General features: G+C 60.6%; 1 protein-coding gene across 1 annotated transcript; it reads right to left on the bottom strand.

The window, feature by feature from the left end:
* Positions 1-1,925: 1,925 nt before the first annotated feature.
* IER5L (immediate early response 5 like) lies at positions 1,926-4,508 on the bottom strand. Its single transcript, XM_048325891.1, has one exon. It carries the CDS (start codon positions 4,231-4,233, stop codon positions 3,244-3,246), a length of 990 nt encoding a protein of 329 aa, XP_048181848.1. The 5' UTR covers positions 4,234-4,508; the 3' UTR covers positions 1,926-3,243.
* Positions 4,509-11,935: the final 7,427 nt, after the last annotated feature.

Here is an 11,935-nt window from a genome sequence, read left to right as displayed (position 1 = left end):
GTTCCTCAGTGACAGGGATTTTTGAGTGTCCCTGTGGCATATGCACCCCGACTCCCCCTCCCCGTGTGTGTACCGGTGATGCGGAGGCGTCTTTGCCAATTCCAGCCTTTGAAACCTTGAGTGAAGCCCCAGAAACTTCCACTGTGAAGGCGGGCGAGAGCTGGCTGCCCCCGGGAGAGGGGAGATTTGGAGGGATAGGTGCGCCTGGGGTGGTGGACTCCTGCAGGAACGGGGGTTTCTCCTGCTGATGGCCCCTTTATCACGGGAAACCCCGAGGTCTGGGAGATGGGAGGCGGTTCGGAAGGGTGATGAATGCGTGCATGTGGCTGTTGGGCTAAAGCGAGCTCTCCCCCGTCTGGCTGGGCTGCCTGGAGCAGGGGCTGTGGGAAAAGGATTTGGGTTTAAGATTCAGCAGCCGGCTGCGCTGACCTGTGGGCGTCCTCAGAAGCACCTGGGTTTTCAAACTTCCCCCAAACATTGTGTTGCAGCAGCCAGGGCTATGGATGCAGGAGCTGCTGCTTCTGCTAATCCCACTGCCGGGGCCCCTCTCCAGCCGTCTCCGTGCTGGGGAGCCTCGACTCCCGGGGCAAGGGAGCGGATGCAGCCGGTGGAGGCCCCGGGGGTCCCGGCCCAAGAGGCCGGGGCAGGGAAGGCGATCCTCGACGGCCCCATGGGTTAATTTCCCCGGGTCGAAGCATCGAGCTCTAGTCTCGCAGAGCGCTAGTGCGCTCAGCAGTGCTCCCGCAGTGCCTCTGCGCCTGGGCAGGGGGTTACAGGGCTTATATTTTCAATTGTAATTTTTTTTGAGGGGAGGCTATTTGGAGGATCAGCAGCGGACGGGAGCGGCGCTCAGCCCTGCGGGTTCCTGAGCAGGACAGAGCTGGCCCGGGGCAGCAGCACGGGGGGCTGGGGACAACGCGGCCTCCCCTGCCCCTTCCTCTGCCCCACGGTGGGGTCGGGGCCGCCCCCTCCCTCCCCGTTCCCCCGGCCCCGCGGGGCGCTGCGGGTCCCGCGGCGGGCGCCAGGGGGCGCTGCGGGCGCGGAGCGGGCGCGGGGCGCGGAGCGGGGGCGCAGCCGGGCCGGGGGCTCCGCGCTCCGGCTCCTCTGCGGCTGCGACCCCCTCCGCAACCCCTCCCCGCTCCGCAATCCCCTGGCTTCGGGCTCTCGGCCCGGGAGGAGGGAAGGTTGCGCTCCCGCGGTGATGCGCGGGGTTGGGAAGGGAGGTTTTGTCCATATGTTGATTTGGGGGGGTTCCCGAGGATGCTGGGGGTGCGGGGGCAGAGGGACGGCTCTATCTGCGGGATTTGCGCTGCACGCTAGAAATTGCGAGTTATGCTCAGAGTTAAAAGAAATAATAAATCTCCCCTCCTGAGGTGGCCGGGGGTTGTTGAGGGGGTGCGGAGCGGCCCCGGCTCGTTCCTGTGGGGTAAAGGAGGGGAGGAGAAAAACACACACACAAAAAGGGGGAAAAAAGGAAAACCCGCCCGCACCACCCAGCGGCCCCGCGCGGGGATAACAAACTCCAACTTAAAAAAAAACTTCCGAGCGCGTCGGGGGGCGCGCAGGCGGCGGCGCTGCCCAGGTGCGGGTCGAGGCAGGGCCAGGGGGTCCTGGCTGCTCCCCCCGCCCCGGGGCGCGGGGAGGGGACCCGAGCCCCGGCCCCTTCCCCACCTGGGACTCGCTTTGAGCGGCACGGCCAGACCCAAGCGGGGGCTTTTGTTGCATCCTGGCAGCCGGGGAGGCTGCGGGTGTGTGTGTGGGGAGAGGGTGAATCGGGATGGTGTTGGGGAGGAGACAAAGGGGTTTTTCCGGGGCCGGGGGGTGTCGGAGTTTCGGCAAAGGCTCCCCGGTGCGGAGGGGAAGCGGTGGCTCAGGAGAGGGGCTTCAGCGGGCTGCGGGGTGAAGGAAAGCAAGGGCACAGCAACTTTATAATCGACTTTTTATTAAGATTATAAATTTAAACAAATCTGAACAGTTTTACCCGGTGATATACAATTCCATATGCACAAAAATACAGGCTTACAAACAAAGAAAAAGGAGCAGGAAAAAAAAAAAAGAAGACCCCAACAGACCGTTTGGCAAAGCATCTTCAGTTACACACAGTGCTGATAGTGAAGTTGGGAGTGGGCAAAAAAAAAAGAGGGGGGACGACGACCAGAAAACCCACCTTTTTACAACAAAAGGTTTTTCTTTAAAAAAACAATGTAAAAAAAAAAAAATCAAGAGACTCTACAGGAGACAATCTCTTCACAAGACCAAACAATGCTGGTTTTATGATTGGGAAGGCTGAAACCAGAACAGTTAAGAAAAAAAAAAAGGGGGGGGGGGGGGGGGAAGAAAAAAAAAAAAGAGTCAGACCCGACACACACACTGGAGACGTGAGTCGTGCTACACGGTTACCTGCGGCATCACAAGCACACACCGAGACGGAGGCTCCGGGCTGCCGGGGGTGGCTCGCCCCCTCCCCGGCGTGGCGGGGCGCAGCCCGGAGGGACCCCCGGCCCCTGTTTTTCCCCTTCCCACCCTCCCCAAATTCAGCTCTCAGAACCCTCCAGCGCTCCCCTGGCACAAGCGGTGGGAAGAAGTCACATCGCACACATTTCTTCTGGGAGGAAAGTTGAAATGTTTTCATTTCTGCCTTTTTTTTTTTTTTTTTTTCCTTTTCTTTTAAATATATAAAGAAACGCACAAAAGCGACGGGGCAGCAGCGGCTTTCCCCTGTCCGCACCCTGAAACGCGCCGAGCCGGGGGCGGCGGGACCCGCGGGGCGGCCCGGGGCGGGGAGCGGGGCCGGGGGCGCTCCCGCCGCGGGGTCCCGGGGCCGGTCCCGGCTCTCACGTGGCGCTACCGGCCGCCAGCACCGGCCCCGGGAAACGCGCCGTGAAGAGAACCCGAGCGGACACAAAGAGGATTATTTAAATAGGTGCTTCGTTGTTGTTTTTTTTGTTTTGTTTTGTTTTCGTTTGTTTGCTTGTTTTTGTTGTTGATTTTTTCTCTCATCTCTGCAAAAATAAAGTCCCAAGATCTTAGATTTTTTTTTCTTTATTGTACAATTTATAAAACACTAGCGCGGCTCTGCCCTCCCGCCTCCCCTGCGCACCCCTCGGCACCCCCCCCTCCCCTCGCCCCAACCCCCCTCCCTGCCTTTGTTTCAGGGTCCCCCCTCCGGAGCCGCCGTCCCTCGGATCGCACCCCCGTTTTGTCAACACCCCCCACACACCCCCTCTGCTCCCCCACTTCTCTCTAAAACGCGACGATGGCCCGAGTCCAGGCTCCCAGGCTCGCCAGCGCCTGCTTGCTGCACAGCTGCCCGTTGAGGGGCTGCTCCGAGTCCGCCTGCTGCCGGCTCACCAGCCCCGTGAAACCGGAGCCGAAGATGGAGATCAAGTTGGAGATGTTGGAAGAGTCCTGGGGGTGCTCGGCGCTGTACTCCTCGAAGCGGGCGCGTTTGGTGCACGGGGCGAAGGGGGGGCCGCCCGCCACCCCGCCTCCCCCCGGCTCCCCTTCCTCCACCCCCTCCTCTTCCTCCTCCTGCCCCGGGTAATACTTGCGCTTGGTGCCGGGCGCGGGCGGCGGGGAGGCGAGCCCCGGTGCCGGCTGGCAGCAGCAGGGGCACTGCGAGCAGCAGTCCTGGTGCAAGTACCCGTTCTCCACCGTGGTCACGACGTGAGTGTCCAAATCCAGCACCGTGGTGCGGCTGCTACAGTGCGGGGCCCCGCCGCTCCCGAAGTCACAGCCGGCGGCGTAGAGCAGCCCCGGGGCCGCGCTGCCGCCGCCACCGGGACCGGCGCTGCCGGCTGCCCGGTAGAAGCCCGGGGACGAGTCTCTGCAGGGCGCTCGCTGCAGCTCCGGGGGCGCCGCGCACACCGGCACCTCCAGCAGCTCCGCGCCGCCCCGCGCAGCCCCGCAGCTCCGCGCCTCGCGGTCCTGCGTGTCGGCGGGCAGCGGGAGTGCCGCCAGCTCCGGCGGGGCGGCGGCGGCGGGCGGTGGGCAGGCGGGCATGGCGAGGAGCGGGGCGCCGTCGGGGTAGTGCTGCTGGCGGCGGTAGAGCTCGGCGTAGCGCTCGCTCAGGTAGAGCTGCCGGGCGTTGCGGAGCACATAGGAGACGAGCAGGTTCTTGTGGAGCTTGATGCCGCCTCGCTGCGTGCGGGAGCTGTGGATCTTCCGCAGGGAAATACTGATCAAACTCTGCGCATCGAGGGTGCACTCCATCCTCCTCCGGCCCCTCAGCATCGGCTCTCGCCGCCCGCGCAGCCAGGCACCCCGGCCCGCATCCACACGGCAGCCGGGCGGGTGCGGAGGGTCGTAAGGAAGGAGGATAAAGAGGCGGGGGGGGGGGAGGGAATAAAGGGGAGGGGGGGAAGGGGAAAAGGGGGGACAGAGCCTGAGGTCGCTGGAGAAGGGGGGGAAATAGAGAGGGGTGTCTTCAGGGGGCGGCCAGCGGCGGGAGCAGCGCGGGCATCGCCGGGGGCTCCCGCTGCTGCCGCCGCCGCCGCCGCGCTCCGAGCACGGACGGCGCGGGCGGGCAGCGCCACCAGCGCCGCGCGCGCCCCCGCCCCGCCCTCCCGCGCGGCACCGCCCCCCGCCCGCCCCTCCGCGCGCTCCCGCCCGCCCCGCCCACCCGCGCGCTGCCCCCCCCGCGCCCGCCCGTACCTGTCGCGCGGAGACACTGAACGCCCGCCCGCCCGGCCCCCGCCTTTTATACCGCTGCGCCGGCCCCTGGGCCCCGCCCCCCGGGGCCGGCGCCACCAATGGAAAGGCGGCGGGCGGCTTGACGGGCGGACGGCGCCGCCAATAGGAGCGAGGCGGGCCCCTCGTGCCGTTCAAATGGTGTCAGGCGCGACGCGGCCCGTGAGGGCGGCGGGGGCTCGGCCGAGCCGGGCGGGGGCACCGAGGGCACCGGGAGTCCTGTCCGAGCGGCGGCGGGGCCGGGGCGCAGCCTCCCTGCGCCGCTCTCCTCGCACAGGTGAGCGAGGGGCGGTGCCGGCGCCGGTGGGCGGTCCCGAGCAGCCGCGGGGGCGGGGGCGCGCCACGCCCCGCCCCGTCCCGCCCCGCCCTGTGACACCCCCGGGCACGGCGTATTCTCAGCAGGACCCTCGGTGGTCCCGGCACTCTCTGTGGATTTCATCTCAGGCGGTGCGGGGGGAATGCCCCGCTCCGCTTTGGGCTGTCCTAGTCCTGGGAGTTCCCGGTTCGGTGCTGGCGGCATGCCAGCACTGCCGGCTCCCCCCGCGCCCCGACAGCCCTCGGCACGGACACCCCTTGTCTTGCCTGGAGAGCTCCGGCCATCACCCCGCGTTTGGAGGGGAGTCAGGGCTTTCCCCCGACGTGGGGGCAGGACCGTGTATCAGTCACTTCTCACAAAGTGCCCCAATCACACCTGGTTTTCCCCCAAAGTGAAAGCAGGACCGCGCTCGGGTTAATTATGGGCTAATTAGGGCCTCCCGTCCCGCCTCGGGACACACAGCAGTGTTGGCTTTGCAGGGCAGCGCGGCCCCTGCTCTTCCTCACAGAAGGGTGTGAGGGGAGGGGTCTGGGTTGGTCCCTGTGGGGTTAGGGACTGCAGGGGCTCGGGGGTGGGTTTAGGGAATGCAGAGACTCAGGGGTGTCCCCACATTTTTTGCTTAAAAGCCACAGTCACCCAGTCACCCAACCACCTGCCTGGGGAGCAGCAGCACCCGCGGAAGCTGGTGACACCGTAGAGCAGCAGCCCTTGTTCACCAGGTAAGAGCTGGGGAGCTCAGGGCAGAAGGCTGCAGGGAGAAGGGGCTGTGAGCTGCCAGGAAGGGGCTGCAGTGCTGGGGCAATGGGAGCTGCTTCTGAAACGGCATCTTCTGTAGAAAGCAGAAGGTAGGGGAGAGATGAGGGGGTTTCCCCACTGACTGCAGAGGGCCTCCAGGCTAGGTGCCTGCCTTGGGGTCACCCTGGCATGCATACCTTAGCAGCAGCTATGGGCAGCCTCATGCCTGTGTGTTGTGGGGAGCCCACTGGAAAGAAAGCCCCTGAAGCCCTTGCTACTGCTGTGCAGCCCAAACGCCAAACCACAGGGGCAGTGACACAAGGTGATCACTGGGGTCATCAGCTCACTGTGCAGAACCTGGGCTCTATGGGGGGTTTTGAGGGGGATGCTTGGAGGCTTTTCTTGTTTCCTGGCCTGGCTGTATTCTGCTGGGCCAGCTTGACCATGTCCTCCACTCAAGGGAATGGGAGCAGGCCCAGCATCACCGAGGATTTTGTTCCTGTGGAAGGGTGGTTGGGGCAGCAGCTGGGCTGGGGCAGCTCATTTCTCCCTGAGGAGCAGCTGGCTAAGTCCTGCATGCTCATGGAACAACCTTCTCCACAATCTGCCTTCAGCCACGCAAACTGGGGTGAACGACACTCTGTGCATTCCCGAGCTCTGGTAGGATGCTCTTGTTCCTTGTTCAGAATGCAAAAAGTGATCATTAACACCCTCCAAAGGGATGGCTGTAGCTCAAGGCAGTGGGTACAGGCAGCATTGGAGATGGGGGGGTTATGCTGTGTCCGTCCTCTCCTCCACCAGTCTCTCTCACTTGCAGTTCTCCCTGGCTGCAAGTTGGCTTTTCCAGGGCTGTGGCTGCACAGCAGCTGGGGGTCCAGGAGGTGATAACTGGAGCTGGTCTGTGCAGATACTATGGGGTGCAGCAGGACTGGGGTTTGGGCACATTGCATAGAGCAGTGCTGAGCTTTGGGTGCTTTGGTGGCTTGCGCCAGATCTTGCTGCTGCTCAGTGAGATCAAAGGCTCTGCCATCATGGGCTGTTGGGGTTGGTGCTTGTGGACTGAGCCCCAGCTGCAGCTCTGCAGCATTTTCTCTGTCCTCATGGGCACTGGGGAACCAGGGCAGCGAGCGCTGCTGCTGCCGCCAACCTGTGCCACATCCTCCACCCAGCGCAGGCAGTGATTTCTTCTCCTGCTCAGCTGGCATTTGCTGCTCTCTGGCCCATCTCCAGCTGTAGAACTCCAGCCTAGGTGGTCCAGGCTAAGAGCTTGAATTGCCCATTGGCTGACTGTGATGGGGTGGCTTGGGCAGCGTGGATGGTGCCAGGCACAAAGCATTGCCCTGGCAGACACACTCTGCCTCGAGCTCCTGCTCACCTTCCTGCCTACAACTCAAGCATGGGCTCAGGACACTGCCCAGTGCTGGCCCTCTGCTTTTTAATCATCGAGTGGCCCTGCTGGCCTTGAGTTGGGGATTTCAGTGAAGGGTCAGATAGATTTTGCAGAGCTCTGCTTGCAGCAGTGCCGGGTTTAGGGAGGTGCAGAGGGTGGTGTATCCTCAGGGCTGGTCGGGCATCGTGGGGCAGTCCTGGATGCAGGAGCTGCTGCTGTCTCTGGCTGTCAGAGAAGTGCCCTCTGCTGTAACTGCCTGAGAAGCTTCGTGGCACCAGGAAAACCCGAGAGCACAGCAGGAGCCTCTAGGAGATGAAGATGGAATTAAAACTTTAATCTTATTTAGACTCTGGGTAATTAATATAAAGGCTATAAAATGTGGGCCTGATCCTCGTGCTGACTGCCAGGCACCGTGCTGCGGCCGGCGGGGCTGTGGCAGCTGCAGGCTGGCTCTCCTCTCTGGCTGGCTCTCCTGGCAGGTGCCAATGTTTTGTTTGCAGACACGGTGGCTTTAATCCTGGAGCTGGGATGGGCTGTGCACTGCGAGAGCCACACTGCTTCAGTTTGGCCTGTGAACTCCAAAATCTCCCAGAGACAGGAATCTGGCTGATACCTGTCTTGGCACATGATTGCAAGTTCTGCTTTTCTAAAGAGGATAATGAGTTCTGTCCATTTTCTGGCTCTGCAGCAGCAAGGTGGGGCAGGATGGGTTTGGTGCTTGCCTTTCTCAGGAAAACCTGTGTGTCCTGTCCAGCATCCCTATTCCCTGGTGTTGGGGTTTGGGTGCCCTTTCCATGGGCAAGGGCCCTAAGAACCTTACTGCTGTAGAGGACAGTTCATGTAAAACCATCTTGGTTAAATGTAATTCCAGCTTTTACCTGGCTGGTTTTTATATGGTGAGAATCATTATTTCCCCAAAGAAGAAGAGGATGGGCCCAGGTTTTGCTCTCTGAAGGGTTAAGCTACACATTTCCTGGTGTAGATGATGCTGGTCCTGGGGACTGCCTGTGATGTGGGCACTGTGGGGCTGCTCCTGGGCTGGGGATGGTGCAGCAGTACCACACCTGGTCCAGCCCTGCTGATGTCCTGGTGCCAGGGCCGGTTTCGCAGCCATCGATCCTGCAGTGGGCTCCAGCAGCAAAACCTGGCGGTCCGCTGCTCTCAGCTGCAGAGTAAACAAGCTGGCAAGAGAAACCATTTTGCTTCAGCTAGTAGGAGAAACCCTTTTTAGGTAGCACTTCCAACTGGCAATGCTCTCCTTCATTAACCCCCTCCTTCCCTTTCCAATGAAACGTGAATTTGCAGCGATTGGAGATCAGGCGCTTGCCAGTGCAGCTTTGCCACCCAGAGCAATGAACACAGACGTGAATTTACTGCTTGATCTCATAATTTCAGTGCAATTAGACTGGCTGCTATAAAGCAATTTCCCCTTGAGCCTCGGAGTCCTGGGCCTGGGTACTGCCCAGCTTTTCTCAGACAGGGAAAGGGAGGCCTTTGGGTATTGGCTGAAACACAAGGTTTTTTGGGTGCACCTGGAACTTGACTCCCTGGAGACGCGTCTATGAGCTGGAGCTGCGGGTGCCTGGCATGTCTGAAAAGGAGCCTGCTTTTCAGGCTCACTTATTACAAGTCAGGCACCCAAAGCTAGTGGGAAAACAAGCCAGAACAAGGTTTTCAGGCTGAGCTCTTGGAGCAGGGCTGGCCTCTGCCACCTTCTCCTCTGTGCTGGGCAGGCTTAATGTTGCCTGGCTCCCCAAGATGCTCCCCATCTTGGGGGGACTTGTAGGGCAGACCCACAGGTTCTGCTGCAGCGTATGGGGAATGGGCCATGTCGGCTCTCAAAGCCAGCAGCCCTTGGAGAAGCGTAACCATCTGTATTGATTGAGCGGGCTGTGGGTAGGGCTGTCACCTCGCTGTTGTAGCTGTTAGCTCTTTCTCACAGCTTTGGTATCATAGTCAAATACTTTGTATAAAATCCTGGAGAAAAAGGGCTAGAAACCATACTGAAAAAGCATCCATATAATTATTTTTTCTCCATGCTCTTAGGCAGGGAGCTGTATAATGCCTCCCAAGCACGACAGTGGCACTGGGCATGGATGACATGCTCAGTATTTTGATTTGGTCTCCTCCTACCTAAATTCACCAACTCATTTCCTGTGTTCCTGGTACCCTGGGAACTGCTGTGCAGGGTATGGGTGCTTCCATAAGCTTCCCTGCCATTGGTTCATTGCCTCTTACTGCTGGGTGGCCAAGCACCTGTGCCCGACATGGTGCTTACAAACTCTCCTGGTGCCTTCTGTGCTCCTACCATAGTGTTGGGAGGTCCCTTGGATGGGAATTGTATGATTCTTCTTTTGACTTATCCTGGAAGGGTGGAATTGAGGAGGTGATTGCTACCAGCTGATCCTCTCCACAGTGGGCTCTGCTTATCCTGCTGCAAGGGGGCAAATGCTGGCTGTGTCGGCCAGCTGGTGTTGTGACCCAAAAGAGAAGGGGGTTTCTGTCTGTGCTGATGTGTTTTAGCCCATTGATGTCTTGCTGTGCCCACAGGTCAATCAACAGTAGCAGATCTGTTCCTTGCTAGAGCTGAGGAGGGGAATGAGCTGCTGATGGTGTAAGCAGAGCTGTGGGTGTTCATGGAGAGGCTGCAGTGTCCTGGTTGGTCTTGGTGTGAGTTGCGTGGCTCACCTCATGCCCAGAGCTGCTTGTGTGATGCTCTGCATTGTAAAGCTCCTGGCACAGGCACTTCTCCATGTCTCTAACAAATCTGTCCAGCTGTGCTGATTGCTGTTGGTGCCTTGTCTCCTTATTTCTGGCATTTGAAGGCCATTGATTTCCTGCAAAACCACTGCAGAATGCTACAGCTGCTCAGGGCAAGCTCAGGAGCTGCCCTTTTTGGAAGAGGGGGTGAAGTTGGGGTCCACTCCTTCCAGTGAGCATTTCACACCTTGGACTGGGTGGTCCCCTGGGCCCTGCCAGCCAAGGAGCTCATTAAATCTCCCTAACAGACACGGCGCTCACCCTTCTTTTGGGGCCATGTGGGATCCTGGGAGTTCCTCTGACACTGTGGGGGAGAAAACAAGTCTGTGCTGGGGGACTCCCTTGGCAGCTGGTGGTTCTCTGCAGCTGCTGTGGGGTCTCGCTGCTGCTGCCCCAAAGCATCACTTTTAGGAGCCGTGAGGTGCCCTGGGCAACCAGTGCTGTTTGCTGGGATGTGGTATCTGATAGAGACCTTATTTTAATTGCTAGGTCAGTTATCCTGCAGTCTTTATTTGTGTAGCCAAGGGTTGATCCCTGGACTTGGTCTGACCCCGAGTTACAGCTGTAAATGTGGCTGTGCTGGAGCAGAGTCCTTACCCAAACTGGGAAGTCTGTCTCCAACACCAGCATGAATGAGGGATGTTACCTGCAAATCCTGTTCCCGTCTGTCCTAGGTGGAGCAGGACAGGACTTGCTGGGGACTGAGTGGGATTTGTAATCGTGCTCCCTGCTGGCGATGGGAGCAGCAGGAGAAGGCTGGGCATCAGCTGCTATAGGGTTCTGGGAGGGGTGGAGACCAGGCACCTGTGATCTAGGGCTAATCCTGCCTCTGTTTCCCCTTCCATCTCCCCTGTCCAGTGGTTTCTAGATATTCATCAGAGCAGGGCAGAGCCCATCTTATCGCACAGGCAGTGTCTGGTGCGGGGGACCCTTGGGTGTTGGGCATTGCTCATCTCCAGTGACACCACCTGCCCAGGGCTTGGGGTGCCAGGTGACGCTTGGCATTGATGGCAACCAAACCAAACTCTGCTCCCTGTTCTTGCCAAATCTGTAGGGAGGGCAGCTGGGGTAAAAACTGTAGTAAAGTTGGAGCTCTGGCTTGCCTGGGGAATGAACGCTGGGGTAGTGAATGGGAATTTGGCCCCGGGCGCGGTGGGGTCCCAGTGGGGAACTTCTTCCCCGCTAAAGTGACTCCAGGAGTGCTGCCAGCGGGCACGGGGCTCCGAAGGGGTTAATGGCTGCTCGTCTGTCATGGAACCTGCAGCCTTTCCTGAGCAGAGCCCCTCCGGCCGGGAGCAGCGTGGCCTTACGGTGCCCTGCGGATGGACGGACAGACGGCGGCAGAACTACAATCCCCGGCAGGGAGCAAACCCCCGGGGTGTGCCGGGACTGGTAGTCCGGGGGCTGGCGTGGGGGGTCCCCGCTGCCACTCGTGGCTGGGGCGCGGGGACCCGGAGGGAATGTGCCGGCTCGGGGAGGAGCCAGCGTGTTCACCCACTTTGTTGTTATATACCTTAAAGGAGCAGTGGCTGTGCCCGAGCGAGCTCCCTAGCGGAGCCGCGCAACCCGGGCTGTGGGCTTTTTAAAGATAAAAATCACTCGCGTGGCCTCCCTTATTAACGACATCTCCCGCTCTCAGTAACTCCTTCGGCGCCTGGGCATCGCCAGCCGGCGCGGTGCTGGGCCCGCCCGCCGCGGGGCTGCTGCGCTGCGCTGGACCGCTCTGGTCCTGCATCCCCGCCAGAGCATCCTCCTGCCGGCACTCTCTGTCTGGGAGCCCGGAGCTGTCGGGGTGTGGGTGCCGAACCCCCCAGCGCTCTTCATACCACGGAAAATCTGTTTCCTTGCAGGGAAGACGTCCCTGCTCATGGTCGCCGTAGATAAAGAGCTCTGGAGAGAAGTGTGGAGTAGCGACAACGTGGGCAGCGCGGCAGATTTCTCATGCCACTGTGGCACAGCCGTGACCTGGAGATTTCTTCCTCCCTCCGGCATAATTCAGTCTAGCACCCGGTGCCTCCAGCTAAACACCCTGGCCCGGCCCTGGC

This window comes from Corvus hawaiiensis, chromosome 21, assembly GCF_020740725.1.
Source record: "Corvus hawaiiensis isolate bCorHaw1 chromosome 21, bCorHaw1.pri.cur, whole genome shotgun sequence".
Lineage (NCBI taxonomy): Eukaryota > Metazoa > Chordata > Aves > Passeriformes > Corvidae > Corvus > Corvus hawaiiensis.
The sequence above is the reverse complement of the archived record's forward strand: the minus strand, read 5'-3'. Positions and strand labels throughout refer to the sequence as shown.